Source organism: Triturus cristatus, chromosome 11 (genome assembly GCF_964204655.1).
Source record: "Triturus cristatus chromosome 11, aTriCri1.1, whole genome shotgun sequence".
NCBI classification, from domain to species: Eukaryota; Metazoa; Chordata; class Amphibia; order Caudata; family Salamandridae; genus Triturus; species Triturus cristatus.
Genome location: NC_140594.1, coordinates 757,469,130 through 757,490,473, shown reverse-complemented (window position 1 = coordinate 757,490,473; position 21,344 = coordinate 757,469,130). Strand labels below are relative to the sequence as shown.

General features: G+C 38.0%; 1 protein-coding gene across 5 annotated transcripts in view; it reads right to left on the bottom strand.

The window, feature by feature from the left end:
- The window catches only part of SNED1 (sushi, nidogen and EGF like domains 1), a 3,096,442-nt gene that overhangs the window by 2,231,971 nt on the left and 843,127 nt on the right, over positions 1 to 21,344 (bottom strand). For 4 of the 5 annotated variants that reach the window (XM_085634426.1, XM_085634427.1, XM_085634430.1 and 1 more), the window contains one exon: positions 16,746 to 16,871. The exons of the other annotated variant lie outside the window; for it this stretch is intronic. In XM_085634426.1, the coding sequence (XP_085490552.1) occupies positions 16,746 to 16,871 (126 nt within the window). The remainder of the gene's footprint in view (positions 1 to 16,745; positions 16,872 to 21,344) is intronic. 5 annotated transcript variants of the gene reach the window in all.

Below are 21,344 nucleotides of genomic sequence, written 5' to 3'. Positions count from 1 at the left end.
AAATGTGAAATGTGATGTGAAATGTGAAATGTGATGTGAAATGTGAAGTGAAATGTGATGTGAAATGTGATGTGAAATGTGAAATGTGATGTGAAATGTGATGTGAAATGTGATGTGAAATGTGAAATGTGATGTGAAATGTGAAATGTGATGTGAAATGTGATGTGAAATGTGATGTGAAATGTGATGTGAAATGTGATGTGAAATGTGATGTGAAATGTGAAATGTGATGTGAAATGTGATGTGAAATGTGATGTGAAATGTGATGTGAAATGTGAAATGAAATGTGATGTGAAATGTGAAATGTGATGTGAAATGTGAAATGTGAAATGTGATGTGAAATGTGATGTGAAATGTGATGTGAAATGTGAAATGTGATGTGAAATGTGAAATGTGATGTGAAATGTGAAATGTGATGTGAAATGTGATGTGAAATGTGAAGTGAAATGTGAAATGTGAAATGTGATGTGAAATGTGAAATGTGATGTGAAATGTGAAATGTGATGTGAAATGTGAAATGTGATGTGAAATGTGAAATGTGATGTGAAATGTGAAATGTGAAATGAAATGTGAAATGTGATGTGAAATGTGAAATGTGATGTGAAATGTGATGTGAAATGTGAAATGTGAAATGAAATGTGAAATGTGAAATGAAATGTGAAATGTGAAATGTGATGTGAAATGTGATGTGAAATGTGATGTGAAATGTGAAATGTGAAATGAAATGTGAAATGTGAAATGTGAAATGAAACGTGAAATGTGAAATGTGATGTGAAATGTGATGTGAAATGTGAAATGTGAAATGAAATGTGAAATGTGAAATGTGATGTGAAATGTGATGTGAAATGTGATGTGAAATGTGATGTGAAATGTGATGTGAAATGTGAAATGTGATGTGAAATGTGATGTGAAATGTGAAATGTGAAATGTGAAATGTGAAATGTGATGTGAAATGTGAAGTGAAATGTGATGTGAAATGTGATGTGAAATGTGAAATGTGATGTGAAATGTGATGTGAAATGTGATGTGAAATGTGATGTGAAATGTGAAATGTGAAATGTGATGTGAAATGTGATGTGAAATGTGATGTGAAATGTGATGTGAAATGTGATGTGAAATGTGAAATGTGATGTGAAATGTGATGTGAAATGTGAAATGTGATGTGAAATGTGATGTGAAATGTGAAATGTGATGTGAAATGTGATGTGAAATATGATGTGAAATGTGATGTGAAATGTGAAATGTGATGTGAAATGTGAAATGTGATGTGAAGTGGAATGTGAAATGTGATGTGAAATGTGAAATGTGATGTGAAATGTGAAATGTGAAATGTGAAATGTGAAATGTGATGTGAAATGTGAAGTGAAATGTGATGTGAAATGTGATGTGAAATGTGAAATGTGATGTGAAATGTGATGTGAAATGTGATGTGAAATGTGAAATGTGATGTGAAATGTGATGTGAAATGTGATGTGAAATGTGATGTGAAATGTGATGTGAAATGTGATGTGAAATGTGAAATGTGATGTGAAATGTGATGTGAAATGTGAAATGTGATGTGAAATGTGATGTGAAATGTGATGTGAAATGTGATGTGAAATGTGATGTGAAATGTGATGTGAAATGTGAAATGAAATGTGATGTGAAATGTGAAATGAAATGTGATGTGAAATGTGAAATGTGATGTGAAATGTGATGTGAAATGTGAACTGTGATGTGAAATGTGATGTGAAATGTGAAGTGAAATGTGAAATGTGATGTGAAATGTGAAATGTGATATGTGATGTGAAATGTGAAATGTGATGTGAAATGTGAAATGTGATGTGAAATGTGAAATGTGATGTGAAATGTGAAATGTGATGTGAAATGTGAAATGAAATGTGAAATGTGAAATGTGATGTGAAATGTGATGTGAAATGTGAAATGTGAAATGAAATGTGAAATGTGAAATGTGAAATGAAATGTGAAATGTGAAATGTGAAATGTGAAATGTGATGTGAAATGTGATGTGAAATGTGATGTGAAATGTGAAATGTGAAATGAAATGTGAAATGTGAAATGTGAAATGAAATGTGAAATGTGAAGTGAAATGTGATGTGAAATGTGAAATGTGATGTGAAATGTGAAATGTGATGTGAAATGTGATGTGAAATGTGAAATGTGATGTGAAATGTGATGTGAAATGTGAAATGTGATGTGAAATGTGATGTGAAATGTGATGTGAAATGTGATGTGAAATGTGATGTGAAATGTGAAATGAAATGTGATGTGAAATGTGAAATGAAATGTGATGTGAAATGTGATGTGAAATGTGAAATGTGAAATGTGAAATGTGATGTGAAATGTGATGTGAAATGTGAAATGTGATGTGAAATGTGAAATGTGATGTGAAATGTGAAATGTGATGTGAAATGTGAAATGTGATGGGAAATGTGAAATGTGATGTGAAATGTGAAATGTGATGTGAAATGTGAAATGTGATGTGAAATGTGAAATGTGATGTGAAATGTGAAATGTGAAATGTGAAATGTGAAATGTGATGTGAAATGTGATGTGAAATGTGATGTGAAATGTGAAATGTGAAATGAAATGTGAAATGTGAAATGAAATGTGAAATGTGAAATGTGATGTAAAATGTGATGTGAAATGTGATGTGAAATGTGATGTGAAATGTGAAATGTGATGTGAAATGTGATGTGAAATGTGATGTGAAATGTGAAATGTGATGTGAAATGTGATGTGAAATGTGAAATGTGATGTGAAATGTGATGTGAAATGTGATGTGAAATGTGATGTGAAATGTGATGTGAAATGTGAAATGTGATGTGAAATGTGATGTGAAATGTGAAATGTGATGTGAAATGTGATGTGAAATGTGAAATGTGATGTGAAATGTGATGTGAAATGTGAAATGTGATGTGAAATGTGATGTGAAATGTGATGTGAAATGTGAAATGTGATGTGAAATGTGATGTGAAATGTGAAATGTGATGTGAAATGTGAAATGTGAAATGTGATGTGAAATGTGAAATGTGAAATGTGATGTGAAATGTGAAGTGAAATGTGATGTGAAATGTGAAATGTGAAATGTGAAATGTGATGTGAAGTGAAATGTGATGTGAAATGTGATGTGAAATGTGATGTGAAATGTGAAATGTGATGTGAAATGTGAAATGTGATGTGAAATGTGATGTGAAATGTGATGTGAAATGTGATGTGAAATGTGAAATGTGATGTGAAATGTGATGTGAAATGTGAAATGAGATGTGAAATGTGATGTGAAATGTGAAATGTGATGTGAAATGTGATCTGAAATGTGATGTGAAATGTGATGTGAAATGTGAAATGTGATGTGAAATGTGATGTGAAATGTGATGTGAAATGTGAAATGTGATGTGAAATGTGATGTGAAATGTAATGTGAAATGTGATGTGAAATGTGAAATGTGATGTGAAATGTGATGTGAAATGTGAAATGTGAAATGTGATGTGAAATGTGAAATGTGAAATGTGAAATGTGAAATGTGATGTGAAATGTGAAATGTGATGTGAAATGTGATGTGAAATGTGATGTGAAATGTGATGTGAAATGTGAAATGTGATGTGAAATGTGATGTGAAATGTGATGTGAAATGTGAAATGTGATGTGAAATGTGAAATGTGATGTGAAATGTGATGTGAAATGTGAAATGTGATGTGAAATGTGATGTGAAATGTGATGTGAAATGTGAAATGTGATGTGAAATGTGATGTGAAATGTGATGTGAAATGTGATGTGAAATGTGAAATGAAATGTGATGTGAAATGTGAAATGTGATGTGAAATGTGAAATGTGAAATGTGATGTGAAATGTGATGTGAAATGTGATGTGAAATGTGAAATGTGATGTGAAATGTGAAATGTGATGTGAAATGTGATGTGAAATGTGATGTGAAATGTGAAGTGAAATGTGAAATGTGAAATGTGAAATGTGATGTGAAATGTGAAATGTGATGTGAAATGTGAAATGTGATGTGAAATGTGAAATGTGATGTGAAATGTGAAGTGAAATGTGAAATGTGATGTGAAATGTGAAATGTGAAATGAAATGTGAAATGTGATGTGAAATGTGATGTGAAATGTGAAATGTGAAATGAAATGTGAAATGTGAAATGAAATGTGAAATGTGAAATGTGATGTGAAATGTGATGTGAAATGTGATGTGAAATGTGAAATGTGAAATGAAATGTGAAATGTGAAATGTGAAATGAAACGTGAAATGTGAAATGTGAAATGTGATGTGAAATGTGATGTGAAATGTGAAATGTGAAATGTGAAATGAAATGTGAAATGTGAAATGTGATGTGAAATGTGATGTGAAATGTGATGTGAAATGTGATGTGAAATGTGATGTGAAATGTGAAATGTGATGTGAAATGTGAAATGTTAAATGTGAAATGTGAAATGTGATGTGAAATGTGAAGTGAAATGTGATGTGAAATGTGATGTGAAATGTGAAATGTGATGTGAAATGTGATGTGAAATGTGATGTGAAATGTGATGTGAAATGTGAAATGTGAAATGTGATGTGAAATGTGATGTGAAATGTGATGTGAAATGTGATGTGAAATGTGAAATGAAATGTGATGTGAAATGTGAAATGAAATGTGATGTGAAATGTGAAATGTGATGTGAAATGTGATGTGAAATGTGAACTGTGATGTGAAATGTGATGTGAAATGTGAAGTGAAATGTGAAATGTGATGTGAAATGTGAAATGTGATATGTGATGTGAAATGTGAAATGTGATGTGAAATGTGAAATGTGATGTGAAATGTGAAATGTGATGTGAAATGTGAAATGTGATGTGAAATGTGAAATGAAATGTGAAATGTGAAATGTGATGTGAAATGTGATGTGAAATGTGAAATGTGAAATGAAATGTGAAATGTGAAATGTGAAATGAAATGTGAAATGTGAAATGTGAAATGTGATGTGAAATGTGATGTGACATGTGATGTGAAATGTGAAATGTGAAATGAAATGTGAAATGTGAAATGTGAAATGAAATGTGAAATGTGAAGTGAAATGTGATGTGAAATGTGAAATGTGATGTGAAATGTGAAATGTGATGTGAAATGTGATGTGAAATGTGAAATGTGATGTGAAATGTGATGTGAAATGTGAAATGTGATGTGAAATGTGATGTGAAATGTGATGTGAAATGTGATGTGAAATGTGATGTGAAATGTGAAATGAAATGTGATGTGAAATGTGAAATGAAATGTGATGTGAAATGTGATGTGAAATGTGAAATGTGAAATGTGATGTGAAATGTGATGTGAAATGTGAAATGTGATGTGAAATGTGAAATGTGATGTGAAATGTGAAATGTGATGTGAAATGTGAAGTGAAATGTGAAATGTGAAATGTGATGTGAAATGTGAAATGTGATGTGAAATGTGAAATGTGAAATGTGATGTGAAATGTGAAATGTGATGTGAAATGTGAAATGTGAAATGTGAAATGTGATGTGAAATGTGATGTGAAATGTGATGTGAAATGTGAAATGTGATGTGAAATGTGAAATGTGAAATGAAATGTGAAATGTGAAATGAAATGTGAAATGTGAAATGTGATGTAAAATGTGATGTGAAATGTGATGTGAAATGTGATGTGAAATGTGAAATGTGATGTGAAATGTGATGTGAAATGTGATGTGAAATGTGAAATGTGAAATGTGATGTGAAATGTGATGTGAAATGTGAAATGTGATGTGAAATGTGATGTGAAATGTGATGTGAAATGTGATGTGAAATGTGAAATGTGATGTGACATGTGATGTGAAGTGAGATGTGATGTGACGTGACATGTGATGTGACATGTGATGTGACGTGAAATGTGATGTGATGTGAAATGTGATGTGATGTGAAGTGAAATGTGATGTGATGTGAAGTGAGATGTGATGTGAAGTGACATGTGATGTGATGTGAAGTGAGATGTGATGTGAAATGTGAAGTGACATGTGATGTGATGTGAAGTGACATGTGAAGTGACATGTGATGTGATGTGAAGTGACATGTGATGTGATGTGAAGTGACATGTGAAGTGACATGTGATGTGATGTGAAGTGACATGTGAAGTGACATGTGATGTGACATGTGACGTGACATGTGACGTGACATGTGACGTGACGTGACATGTGATGTGACGTGACATGTGATGTGACGTGACATGTGATGTGACATGTGATGTGACGTGAGATGTGATGTGATGTGAAGTGAAATGTGATGTGACGTGAAGTGAGATGTGATGTGACGTGAAATGTGATGTGACTTGACGTGAGATGTGATGTGACATGTGATGTGATGTGACATGTGATGTGACGTGACATGTGATGTGACGTGACATGTGATGTGACGTGACATGTGATGTGACATGTGATGTGAAGTGAGATGTGATGTGACGTGACATGTGATGTGACATGTGATGTGATGTGACATGTGATGTGACGTGACATGTGATGTGACGTGACATGTGATGTGACGTGACATGTGATGTGACATGTGATGTGAAGTGAGATGTGATGTGACGTGAAATGTGATGTGATGTGAAGTGAGATGTGATGTGACGTGAAATGTGATGGGATGTGACGTGAAGTGAGATGTGATGTGACGTGAAATGTGATGTGACATGTGATGTGACATGTGATGTGATGTGACATGTGATGTGACATGTGATGTGATGTGACATGTGAAGTGACATGTGATGTGAAGTGACATGTGAAGTGACATGTGATGTGATGTGAAGTGACATGTGAAGTGACATGTGATGTGACGTGAAGTGACATGTGAAGTGACATGTGACGTGAAGTGACATGTGACGTGACATGTGACGTGAAGTGACATGTGACATGATGTGAAGTGACATGTGACGTGAAATGTGAAGTGACATGTGACGTGAAATGTGAAGTGACATGTGACGTGAAATGTGAAGTGACATGTGACGTGAAATGTGAAGTGACATGTGATGTGAAGTGACATGTGACGTGAAGTGACGTGTGACGTGACGTGAAGTGACGTGTGACGTGAGACGTGAGACGTGAGACGTGTGACGTGACGTGACGAAGTGTGATGTGAAATGTGAAATGTGATGTGAAATGTGATGTGAAATGTGAAATGTGATGTGAAATGTGAAGTGTGAAATGTGAAGTGTGAAATGTGAAGTGTGATGTGATGTGAAATGTGATGTGAAGTGTGAAGTGAAAAGTGAAATGTGATGTGAAGTGAAAAGTGAAGTGAAATGTGAAGTGAAATGTGAAGTGAAAAGTGAAATGTGAAGTGAAAAGTGAAGTGAAAAGTGAAGTGAAATGTGAAGTGAAATGTGAAGTGAAAAGTGAAGTGAAATGTGAAGTGAAATGTGAAGTGAAATGTGAAGTGAAAAGTGAAGTGAAAAGTGAAAAGTGAAGTGAAATGTGAAGTGAAAAGTGAAATGTGAAGTGAAATGTGAAGTGAAAAGTGAAGTGAAAAGTGAAGTGAAATGTGAAGTGAAATGTGAAGTGAAATGTGAAGTGAAAAGTGAAGTGAAAAGTGAAGTGAAATGTGAAGTGAAAAGTGAAAAGTGAAGTGAAATGTGAAGTGAAAAGTGAAATGTGAAGTGAAATGTGAAGTGAAAAGTGAAAAGTGAAGTGAAATGTGAAGTGAAAAGTGAAATGTGAAGTGAAATGTGAAGTGAAAAGTGAAATGTGAAGTGAAATGTGAAGTGAAAAGTGAAATGTGAAGTGAAATGTGAAGTGAAAAGTGAAGTGAAAAGTGAAGTGAAATGTGAAGTGAAATGTGAAGTGAAATGTGAAAAGTGAAGTGAGAAGTGAAATGTGAAGTGAAAAGTGAAGTGAGAAGTGAAATGTGAAGTGAAATGTGAAGTGAAAAGTGAAGTGAAATGTGAAGTGAAATGTGAAGTGAAAAGTGAAATGTGAAGTGAAAAGTGAAGTGAAATGTGAAGTGAAATGTGAAGTGAAAAGTGAAAAGTGAAGTGAAATGTGAAGTGAAAAGTGAAGTGAAAAGTGAAGTGAAATGTGAAATGTGAAGTGAAATGTGAAGTGAAATGTGAAGTGAAAAGTGAAATGTGAAGTGAAATGTGAAGTGAAAAGTGAAGTGAAATGTGAAGTGAAATGTGAAGTGAAATGTGAAGTGAAAAGTGAAGTGAAGTGAAATGTGAAGTGAAATGTGAAGTGAAATGTGAAGTGAAATGTGAAGTGAAATGTGAAGTGAAAAGTGAAATGGGAAGTGAAAAGTGAAGTGAAATGTGAAGTGAAAAGTGAAATGAAATGTGAAGTGAAATGTGAAGTGAAATGTGAAATGTGAAGTGAAATGTGAAGTGAAAAGTGAAGTGAAAAGTGAAATGAAATGTGAAGTGAAATGTGAAGTGAAAAGTGAAGTGAAAAGTGAAGTGAAAAGTGAAGTGAAATGTGAAATGTGAAGTGAAATGTGAAGTGAAAAGTGAAAAGTGAAAAGTGAAATGTGAAGTGAAATGTGAAGTGAAAAGTGAAGTGAAAAGTGAAGTGAAAAGTGAAAAGTGAAGTGAAAAGTGAAGTGAAAAGTGAAGTGAAAAGTGAAGTGAAAAGTGAAGTGAAATGTGAAGTGAAATGTGAAGTGAAAAGTGAAGTGAAATGTGAAGTGAAAAGTGAAGTGAAATGTGAAGTGAAAAGTGAAGTGAAATGTGAAGTGAAATGTGAAGTGAAAAGTGAAGTGAAAAGTGAAGTGAAAAGTGAAGTGAAAAGTGAAATGTGAAGTGAAAAGTGAAGTGAAAAGTGAAATGAAAAGTGAAGTGAAAAGTGAAGTGAAATGTGAAGTGAAAAGTGAAATGTGAATTGAAATGTGAAGTGAAATGTGAAGTGAAAAGTGAAGTGAAAAGTGAAGTGAAAAGTGAAGTGAAAAGTGAAATGTGAAGTGAAAAGTGAAGTGAAAAGTGAAGTGAAAAGTGAAGTGAAAAGTGAAGTGAAATGTGAAGTGAAAAGTGAAAAGTGAAGTGAAATGTGAAGTGAAATGTGAAGTGAAAAGTGAAAAGTGAAGTGAAAAGTGAAGTGAAATGTGAAGTGAAATGTGAAGTGAAATGTGAAAAGTGAAGTGAAAAGTGAAGTGAAATGTGAAGTGAAATGTGAAGTGAAATGTGAAGTGAAATGTGAAGTGAAAAGTGTAATGTGAAGTGAAAAGTGAAGTGAAAAGTGAAAAGTGAAGTGAAAAGTGAAGGGAAAAGTGAAGTGAAATGTGAAGTGAAAAGTGAAAAGTGAAGTGAAATGTGAAGTGAAATGTGAAGTGAAAAGTGAAAAGTGAAGTGAAAAGTGAAGTGAAATGTGAAGTGAAAAGTGAAGTGAAATGTGAAGTGAAATGTGAAGTGAAATGTGAAGTGAAAAGTGTAATGTGAAGTGAAAAGTGAAGTGAAAAGTGAAAAGTGAAGTGAAAAGTGAAAAGTGAAGTGAAAAGTGAAGTGAAAAGTGAAGTGAAATGTGAAGTGAAATGTGAAGTGAAATGTGAAGTGAAAAGTGTAATGTGAAGTGAAAAGTGAAGTGAAAAGTGAAAAGTGAAGTGAAAAGTGAAGGGAAAAGTGAAGTGAAAAGTGAAAAGTGAAGTGAAATGTGAAGTGAAAAGTGAAATGAAAAGTGAAGTGAAAAGTGAAGTGAAAAGTGAAGTGAAAAGTGAAATGAAAAGTGAAGTGAAATGTGAAAAGTGAAGTGAAAAGTGAAGTGAAATGAAAAGTGAAGTGAAAAGTGAAATGAAAAGTGAAGTGAAAAGTGAAGTGAAAAGTGAAAAGTGAAAAGTGAAAAGTGAAATGAAAAGTGAAGTGAAAAGTGAAGTGAAAAGTGAAGTGAAAAGTGAAATGAAAAGTGAAGTGAAAAGTGAAGTGAAAAGTGAAGTGTGAAGTGAAATGAAAAGTGAAGTGAAAAGTGAAATGAAAAGTGAAGTGAAAAGTGAAGTGAAAAGTGAAAAGTGAAGTGAAAAGTGAAGTGAAAAGTGAAGTGAAAAGTGAAGTGAAAAGTGAAGTGAAAAGTGAAATGTGAAGTGAAAAGTGAAAAGTGAAAAGTAAAAAGTGAAAAGTGAAATGAAAAGTGAAGTGAAAAGTGAAGTGAAAAGTGAAGTGAAAAGTGAAAAGTGAAGTGAAAAGTGAAAAGTGAAAAGTGAAAAGTGAAAAGTGATGTGTGATGTGATGTGATGTGAAGTGATGTGAAATGTGAAATGTGAAGTGTGAAAAGTGATGTGAAATGTGAAAAGTGATGTGAAATGTGAAAAGTGATGTGAAATGTGAAAAGTGATGTGAAATGAAGTGATGTGATGTGATGTGAAGTGATGTGATGTGAAGTGATGTGAAGTGATGTGAAGTGATGTGAAGTGATGTGAAGTGATGTGAAGTGATGTGAAGTGATGTGAAGTGATGTGATGTGAAGTGAAGTGATGTGAAGTGATGTGAAGTGATGTGAAGTGATGTGAAGTGAAGTGATGTGAAGTGAAGTGATGTGAAGTGAAGTGATGTGAAGTGAAGTGAAGTGATGTGAAGTGAAGTGATGTGAAGTGATGTGAAGTGAAGTGATGTGAAGTGAAGTGATGTGAAGTGAAGTGAAGTGAAGTGAAGTGATGTGACGTGTGACGTGTGACGTGTGACGTGTGACGTGTGACGTGTGACGTGTGAGAGATAGAGAGAGAGAGAGAGATTGTCTGGTGGAGGTTTTGACTAACCATAAAATGTTACATGGGATGAATATGTATGCTGCATAGAATGTGTGCCCTGCAGCCCCCAATGTGTATATAATGTAATTAGTACAGCAATCTTTTTTTTTTTCAGAGAGATATACTTTTTTTTTTTCCTTGTAGTTTATAAGTAAAATCCTAACCTAGAACGACGGGTATTAACTGGTCACAAAGAACAATATGCACAGTGCATAGTATAGTTCAGAGCATAGATTCATGTTGTACATGGGGGATAGGTTATGTGGGTAGAAATCATGGTTTATTAAAAAGCACCCGCAACAACTTGATACTGTTTTTAATTTTCAGTTTATGCTTCTCCAAACTTTAACTACAGTATATACCATTTGGGGCAGACATGTAATTCCTACATGTTGCAGCCTATGTAACATGTTCGTTTACGGTGATTTACATATGCCATATGTATGGGTGATTGTCTCTATGTAATATGTATTCGTGTTTTCTAAGGTGAACATGACAGGCGGTAATGCTTTTTTTATGAGAGTTAGTTTTAAAACAGGCCTGTTTAATGTGCCCCCTAACAGGACATCCTGGAAATAACCATCAGCGATGAAGAAATTCTTACCTTTCAGCAAGGCATAGGTATTTAGAGTTCTATAGTTTTTAGTAGTTTTAGTACATTGGTGTCTCAACACCATTTGCTTTTCTAATGGTGTTCCTGTGTATGGGTGTATGGGTGTATGCCTCGTTTTGGTTTTTTGCGGAGGAACTTAATGTCGCTGATGCAAAAAGGGGGGGTGCGTCTAGTAGTTGTTTAATGTGTTCTTCGCTGTAAGCGAATGTGTCTTTTTCTGACATACTCTCACTCAAAACACAGAAAAGGGACTAACATTCACTATTTGTAAGCTGAACCAAACAAACTTCAAATGAATCTTCTAAAAAGATTCTGTACATCTACCGTTCACTTCTAATCAAAAAAATCAAAAAAATGTGAACCTGAATTAGTGGGTTACCACCTCGCAGAGCGTCCTCTGCTAATAATGTTCCCATGAGGCACAGGGTCAGACTGATTTGCATATGGCCATGTCTGAACTAGGGTGGCAGAGTGGGCTAAAGAACGGTGATGGATTAAACCCAGATCTGTTGACTGGGTGTGAGTGTTTAATTGGTTCTGATGTTCCGTCCATCACCACCCCCTTTTGTACCGCTTTGTTCGCCATAAGTTGGCAGGGTATGCTCAGACGTGATTCCCTTGCTCACTTTGCCACTGGATTCAAGCAAACCTGGCTGAAGACGGCTAAAATGCCAGAAACCGGTCCTAGGAAGTTTGTTTCCGGTCCAGGGAAGGCATGGCTTGGCAGTTCGGGCTGGACTGTTCCCATGAGGCACAGGGTCAGACTGATTTGCATATGGCCATGTCTGAACTAGGGTGGCAGAGTGGGCTAAAGAACGGTGATGGATTAAACCCAGATCTGTTGACTGGGTGTGAGTGTTTGATTAGTTCTGATGCTCCGTCCATCACCACACTCTTTTGTACCGCTTTGTTCGCCATAAGTTGGCAGGGTATGCTCAGACGTGAGTCCCTTGCTCACTTTGCCACTGGATTCAAGCAAGCCTGGCTGAAGATGGCTGAAATGCCAGAAAACGGTCCTAGGAAGCTTGTTTCCGGTCCAGGGAAGGCATGGCTTGGCAGTTCGGGCTGGACTGTTTCCATGAGGCACAGGGTCAGACTGATTTGCATATGGCCATGTCTGAACTGGGGTGGCAGAGTGGGCTAAAGAACGGTGATGGAGTAAACCCAGATCTGTTGACTGGGTGTGAGTGTTTGATTGGTTCTGATGCTCCGTCCATCACCACCCCCTTTTGTACCGCTTTGTTCGCCATAAGTTGGCAGGGTATGCTCAGACGTGAGTCACTTGCTCACTTTGCCACTGGATTCAAGCAAGCCTGGCTGAAGACGGCTGAAATGCCAGAAACCGGTTCTAGGAAGCTTGTTTCCGGTCCAGGGAAGGCATGGCTTGGCAGTTCGGGCTGGACTGTTCCCATGAGGCACAGGGTCAGACTGATTTGCATATGGCCATGTCTGAACTGGGGTGTCAGAGTGGGCTAAAGAACGGTGATGGATTAAACCCAGATCTGTTGACTGGGTGTGAGTGTTTGATTGGTTCTGATGCTCCGTCCATCACCACCCCCTTTTGTACAGCTATATATGCTGTACACCAAATAACTCCAATGGCAGATGGGTCTTCTCTGGAGTTTTATAACTCATTTATGGCCCTACTTCCTGGTGAGCTTCTGGAGATTTTTGTGGGAGCTAAGCACTGGAAATATCTGGAAACCATGAAGAAGGCCATGATAGTCAAAGCAATGAAGCTAGATAAAGACCTGGAGATTTTTGTGGGAGCTAAGCACTGGAGATATCTGGAAACCATGAAGGAGGCCATAATAGTCATAGCACAGAAGCTAGATATAGACCCAGAAGCGCTGAGCTTGAATAGGCTGTTAACTTTGTTCTATCTAAACTTCTAATAAATAGATTGCGAAGAGTAATCAGGAACCTAATAACAAGGATTATAGTAGATTTATTATGGGTTGTACTATGCTCATTAACTTTAGTGGGCTCACTCATATCTTGGACAAGACAGAGATAGAGGGTGCCCTAGTGGCAATTGACATTGAAAAAGCATTTGATACCCTAGATTGGGAATATATGTTTGAAGTCCTCACTAGGATGGGCTTTGGGCCTAACTAACTGGGCTGGGAAAGTTTATGATACTAAAAGCCTAGACATGAGTCAGAATTTGGTGTCTAATATTGTAGTGAATGAGCCACTTTTGTGGTCTGACACCGTATGATGACCCTCAACCACCACCATTTTAACAGATTTTAGTGTGTTATGTTAGCCTAGCCTTAACGTAGGATGGTTTTGCATACGCCTGCTTCTCTTCTGTCCTGTAATCTTGCTGTCTTTTAGTAGAATAGTCTTGCCAAAAATATGAGGAGGTGTGGGATGTCGAGGTGTAGTGTTGTGGGTGATGGTGCACACATGTGCTCAATGTTGGATACTGAGGGATTAAGTGTATAATGTTATTTGGGTTAGGTGAATTATGACTTTGACCTATTGGCTTTGACGTGGTCTAATGTCATTCTGTTTTCTGACTTTACCTTGCTTTATGGCAGTGCTGACTTTTGCCTTTGACATGTTCTCATGTCATCTTGCTTTTCAATTTCATCTTGCTTTGGGCCTTGCTGTGTGCATGGCTTAACTAACTCCATTTTCATGACTGAAGCCATTTTCTGTGCCTGCACGAAGCTGCAGAGGTGAAGAGGGCATGTTTTGCTTTCCTCCTGTTTTTCGCACTTTACTGACCAGAAAGAACTGGATCTTGTCAGAGGAATGTGCTCGCTCTGCTCTGAAGCCATAACAGACGCCTGGCCAGCTGAAGCTGTGGCCTTGGTGCGGAGTGGTACGGACTCTGATGGGAAAAGGTGGCGAGGCTCACCAGGAGCTTCGTCTTATGTCTCCACTTGTACTAAAGGAGATGTCTGGGTTCTGTTCGGTGGAAGTTCATCACAGGGCAGACGTGCAGCTGTGGCAGTGGGGCGTATAGTGTCACTACTGTCTCCTGTTTCGGCCGAAGAACCGGACTCCCCTTTGGCGAAGTAGAAACGGGATGGACAGACAGTTGGTGAGGTGTTCCACTAATTTCTAGTTTTCCTACGGTTCTTCCTTACTATAACTTTATTTTCAGGTTCCATACATTTATATACATGTATATATTTCTACATATATGTTTGCCTTGATTGTGGTTCCAATCATACTATTGATATGTTAGAGTCTGCTATGATAGGTACATTTGGCTTACCGTGTGGTGCTATTTACTAATAAATATATCCCAGATATACCAATTTGTCTTTTCCTTGTAGCAGGAGGTGTGGACTCTTTTTGGCCAAGTATTCTGTTGTAAAAGTATGGGTGAATTTCCTTCTAGCAGGTAATTGTGTTATAGGAAGTTGTTCTACTCCTGGCAAGTGATGTGCAAAGTATATGTTATATTCCATAAGTTTGGAACTGATATTCTCTCCCTGGGAAAGTGACGGTACATACCTTGGTCCAGGGGAGATCTGAGACCTTTCATTATAAATATCAGACAAATAGAACGGAAAAAGGAATTATGCATGGCTGCCTTTATCCTCCCTACTGTTTAGCCTGGCAGGCAAAAGCTGGCAATCAGATTAAGAGAAGTGATGCAGTAGTGGGGAGCCAGAGTATAAAACACAATACATAGTGTCAATATATGCTGATGAAACTCTACAACATTTGGAACATCTACAATCCACTGTCCCCCAGCAGCTACAAGAACTAGATTATTTTTTCTGCTGCCACCGGTCTGTACATTAACAGAAATACGGCAGTCCTGTATGCCTTGGCTAGCCTGCCTGGGAAAACCTTAGAAGAGCTCCAGGAGAGAGGTTTACAAAGAGAAACAGATAAATTCCATTATGTGGAGATCCAAGTGATACTCCAAAAGTGGAGCACCAATATGGGGAGGGTGTTCCAAGGTTGGAGGACCACAGTTCATTTCTGGAACACTTTGTCACTCTCCAAAATGGGGAGGGTAGCGAATGCAAAAATTAACTTTCTCCCCAGATAAATGTAAATGCTTCAAAACACTATGCGCCCAAAATCCACCTTCATGGAGCTGAAAGTACTTCGAAGCTGGATAGCGCACGGTGTCCTAGATCAGGAGCTATATTAAACAGGCAAACAACTCTAGCACATACCCCGAAGGTGCAATTCAGAGATAATTTGGGGGAAAAGACTGCTTATGGGATCAGTGGGAGAGGGGATGTTACCGATAAGCCTGATAAAGGGTGGTAACTTACATGCAGATAGTCCTCATGTGGTACGCCAGGTGGAGATGGCATGGAAAACGGCAGTAAAGGTAATCTTGAGAAGGTTCCCGTTCAGCAGATCATTGCAGATATGGTGGCTACAACCATTTCAACAAATAAGTCAAGCTCTTTGATGATGTGGACAGAGGAAGGATGTCAGAGAAATGTCTAGAATGGTGAGGGGAATTTGGATATCATTTCCGACTTCACTCCATACGTCTGTATCTTTGGAGCTATTGTTGGAAACGGGGAAAGACCATAAGCTGGGTTCACATATATACCAAGCTTTGAAAGTAGACAAGAAAAAACTTCAACAAAAAGCGAGTCAGTTGTGGGAATGACTTAAAAGAGCCATTGGCAGATATGTAACGGGAGAAAGTGTGCACAAGCACAAGAAATTGCTAGCAACACCAGATTTAAACTGACGCATTTTATTTTTCTACTTAGCACATACCTCTTTCTCTCCAGGCTACATAAGACATACCCAGTCAAATAGCCAGCAAGCCGAAGAATTCAATCTGTACACATGCTTATTGATGCTGTGGAAGATGTTTTCACGTTGTTTAAGTCAGTAAATGAAAATTAACATTTTCACGAAAACACATCATCCAATGAAAGCAGAATAATTGAAAAACTGTTGGTGCAACATAAGCAAAGCGTTCCCTGAACAATGAATAAATAAAAATAAAATAAAATAATGAATCTTAAAAAAAATAAACCACTTTGCCATTATGGGTGAAAAATAGAAATTGTCAGGGGGTAAATCTATCGACTCTGGAAGTAAGAGCATTTGGTAGAGGAACTTCGAGCAGTACTGCTATATTGCAAGGTATGCTATTTTAAATTACTTCTTAATACACAAATTCAAGGTTTCAGAATGACCAACGAATGAGTAAAATGATCACCAATTAAAAATCATTACGTATATGTTTAGCATACATGTTAAGTGATACGATCCTTAAGCCCTAATTAGAACATTATTAGGTTGGATGACAATCCCAGATTTGATTGCAATCCAGTGAAATCGTGTAGACGTTGCAACACTGTCTTATTAGAGGTATTGAAAGTCAGGTATTCCTTCACCACTTGATTTTTTTCATACCATTTTTCTCGGTTCCACCCTCCCAAATAGACACTCAAAGCTCCCCTTTATTGATGTTGTACCACTCACGCTTTTCACAGTGCTCCCCAACGTACTCCTCTCGGCACTCACAGCTGTATTCCTCCTCGGTCTCTCTACAGGTCCCTTCATTCTGGCAAGGACTGGATGAGCATGCCCCTGGTGATGGGGTTCCAGCTGCCAAACAAGAAAATAGAGAACTAAGAAATCTCCGATGCTGGGTGGAGAAAGATTGGAGACATTGATAGTGCTGGTACACCTCCAAATCTAAGCAGGAATAGACTTATACACACTAGCAGAACCTCACAGTCACTACACAACTATGTGCCATATACATATGGGAGATAGATGTCCATAACATTTTAGAAGCAATGTTCCTAGGTCTGCCAGCCTTGAATCATTGTGTTCCTTTGTGCCCTGGTGCCAGCAGACTGCCATCTCTAGTACTTTCGAGGCCAAAGCAGTGTGCTTGGGGTCACGAGGTGCAGTCAGTGGAAGGAGCTATAACACATTCTACCACTCCACTCGGTGCTGTCTGCAAGAGATCAAAGCTCTACTCCTGTGGAAAACGTGTAATATTTTACTTGGCATAAGCAACAGCCATTTTGTCTGTAGTGTTCATTTAGTTTCCTTCGTACTTCTCCCGTCCTCTGCAGCTCTCTTTTCACTCTGCTTGAGTTATCTTTTTTTGTTGACTTCCTGACTCAGCTAAAAGCAATGTACGTGCTGAGGGTTTGTAGCTGTCAGTGCACCTGGTCATAGATGTTAACTGTCAACCATTTACTGCTGCCATAAGCACTCCTGTCCCCCTCCCACTTTGCTAACCAAGTGGTTATTCATCTGCCCTTGTTTGCTGATAACTGCTTCTAAAACTTGTTCTCCCTATTTCTGTTCACATGCTTACACTGCAGAAAACCTTTATAAAAGACCTGTGTCCTGTGACTTCAGGGTACTACCCCAGGCAGCACTTGAGAGTGCTGTGTAGATGTGGTCCCACTCATGAGTGATTAATAAAACTTGTTATTTATTTCCAACTCCAGTGCTGATCTCTATTTTGTTGGTCTTAGAACCCGTAGACAAAAGGGTGATCCTGCACCTGTGTACCCCTAAAAAAGGTACATTTCCACGGTTGGCGCCCGACTCGTGGGGCCCCATTGGAGACGCGGCCGTCCAAAGGAGTGGTCTTGACAGAGAATCGGAATATTGCTGAGGAAGTGCACTGCACGAGGAGACCTTTGTCTTTGCAGGCCAACTAGACTCTTTCCGTTTTCCCGATTTGACCCTCTAGGTGGTGGCCGGTCTCAACTGGGGTTTTCTTTGGCGCAATTTTGAATGGACCATTAGGTCGACTTGAGATCAGCAGGTGGGAATTGGAGTCTTCTGTTTGGTAAGGTCGCTAAAGCGGCACTCTTGATTTGTTAAGCCTGGGCTTTTTGTTTGAATTTGTTATTCAATCTTTGCAAAGTTTGAAGGCAGGTAATGTGGAGATTTTTCTCCTTTTGAAATATTTTGAAGTAGTAATATTTTACACATATTGCTAAAGCATGCCTGTTCTCAGCACACTCCGTAGGTGGTGTTGCTGCTCTGGTGGTACCAAAGTAAGCTTAAAAAAAAGTCAGCTGGCTCCCCCAGAGGGGACACCTAATAGAGATATGTATGTGAAATATGGTATTTCTTCCATAATGTTCGGTCCACTGTGGAACATATACACAGAAAAAGATTCTGATCTGCAATGGCCAGTGAATGGGTCATTTGATTTAAAAAAAGGTTCAATATGTAGAGCAGTTTTTATTTAAAATAAAAAGTAGACAGGATATGTTTGATTGAGTGTGTTTGTGGGATAAAGAAGTACGAGAGACAATGAAGAGAGCAGAAGCTATAGCAGAAAAAGTACAACGTAAAACAATATATCAAAAAGCGCTAGAATTAAAAAAGAAAAGAAAAGAAGGAAAAAATAGAAAAAAAAGAAGATAAGGAACATCGATTAGAGGTAAATGGCCAGTATCCTATTAGGCGCCCTATTTATCCCATACTTAATTACCCTCAGGATGACTGCATCCTCAGAACGCCCCGCACCCCAGTATAAATTTCCCACTCCAAGTGACCCTGATGAGGTTTCTGACGACGAGTATTTGTCTTCAGACGATAAAGAACAAGATAAACTAGATGGGCGACAGAACCGCTGCTAGGGAGGAGGCTCGCTGGCCTCACGCTGCATCGCTCATTGTAACTATGGTTCAACAGTAGCAAAATATGGAGCAATTTTATTTTGTAGAAAAATTTGTTTGAGAGGTAATATTTGATTATAGACAAATTTCTCAGGAATTAGAGCCAAAGGATATAAATACTGATTATAAACGATTAACGGAGGGGACTTTCCCTTTTTTGGCCTTATCTGATATGATTAGACGAGTGGTTAAAATATGAGACGCAAAATTGCATTTACCAAAGGAGCAAGAATTAGCTAGAAAACAGAAAGGTGTAGAAACAGTTAAATCCCCAGCACAAATAGTAGAAGCTCCGGTGGATGAGGTTGCACCTGTTAGTAGTACAGTTGCTATAAAACCTATACGTGAAGCTGCACCCCTTTATGTTCCTCCTAAGGGTGCGGGAACAAATGATGATAAAACTTCGGATGATGCAAAGGGATATTTTATATATAATTGGGTTTACACTGCTTGGAGTAGAGCCGACGTGATGGCTCTTAAAGCTGCTTTGCCCGACCCCTGGGAAAATCCTGCCGCCTTCTATGAAGAGGTGGAAGGAGCCATTAGCTCCTGCACTAGGACGTTGCCAGATATTGATATGTTCTTCGGGCTTATTTTGCCCCCTGATATATGGAGAAAGATACGTAAAATAGATGACAATGTAGCATATGGTGATACCTGGGAACATTTAGAACAAATAGATGCGGAAAGGGAGCCTGCGCAGAAACCTCAGAAGGAGATATATCTTCCTAAAGCTATTGTGACTAAGATAAAGACTCTCATACCTCCTAACAAAATAGATTGGACTACGTTAGCGTCCTGTAAACAGAAAAAAGGATGAGTTTGTTTCTGATTTCTTTTTAAGGTTTGAGGAAACATTCCATGATTTTAGGGGTCAGTCATTGTCCGATGATACGGGTAAGCATTTGTTTGTCGCTAATATGTTACCGGAAATAGCTAGTCACTTCAAGGCCAGCGAGAGTTCTTGGACCACGTCTTCCCCAATTTCCCTTTTGACTATGGCCCAATATTATGAGCGACATCAACAGGAAGCAAAAGGCAGGGATGATAAGAAGGTTAAGGAGTTAAAGACAAAAGTTATGTTGGCTCAAATATATGGTCCACCGTTTAGGGGAAGTGGAAGGAGAAGGAAGGCCAGGGAATTCAGGAAACAGGGGCGGAATGGGAGCTCGTCCCAGGTTTGAGGCAGTTGAACAAGGACCAAATTACTCTAATACTTTTGATAGACGAAATCAATATCAAATGTCTGATTATTCTGCTGATGCTATTGCGGATTCCAATTATGCATAGGGAAGCCTAGATTGGGGTAAGGAACCGGTTGAGGTGCCAGTAGATCAAATGGGTCCTTATACTGACGCAAACGTCTTGGGATTTACTGATCAGTTTCTGGTTGACACAGGGGCTACCCGTAGTGCTCCGTCTAAAAAATTGGTTCCTAGGGCTCCCCTGTCCGGCACAATGATAACATCAATAGGATTCGATGGGACACCTACACCTTTCACAGCCACTTGAATTTGGACTTGACAAATTCACTGCAGCATGTTCATTTTTGCCTTCTCCTAACACGCTGGACAACACAATGGGTATCGATATGCTTAAATATTTTCGTGCTACAAAACGTTTTTCTCTGGAAGGTGTGCTTGTTATTTCAAATCACAATTATCCAATAGTTGAGAGATCCTGTCTTATCAATGAGGATGCCGCTCTGGCGTCCTTACCTAGTGTGAAGAAGGAACACTGTTATTGTTATCAATACAAAAATTCTTTATTTCGGCAATATTTCAGCCATAAAAGATGCAGGTAAAATCAAAGTACACTAAAAAGATACAGCGTTGGGACAGTATCTACATTTGCAGAAACCAATAAAAACAGTGTTACTATCCACTATTTGAAATTAAAAAACTCCTTTTGATCCAGATGGCATGCAGATTCTTAGATAGGGCAAACACAATATGTCCTGCAGTGTCAGATTTAAAAATTCTTAGTGCGTCTGAGCATTTTCGGAAGCCCAAGTTTCTACAAATAGGTACAATCCAGTGCTTCCGGGCTCTGCTGTATAAAGGGCAGAAAAATAAGATGTGGCATTCATTCTCTTTGTCAGCACCACAGCCTGGACACTGGGAGGCCCTGGACATAGACCATTTACTTGTAAGGCTTGCTATTGGAAGTGAGCCGAGCCTCCATTGAATATAAAGCTTCCTAGCCAATACAGGGTAAATCACATTTAAATAGTTTTCAAAGGAATATACAGATTTAATCTCTAGGAAAGATTTTACCATAGTGCCATTCTGTGAATCGTGCAGCCATACACTACAACAGCGTGATCTATAGCACTCTGTGAGTGATTTCCCTGAAATCTCACTGCAGGCGATTGCCGGATTATGCCACATATCTGCCAGGCCCATTGTCAATAGTTCTTGTT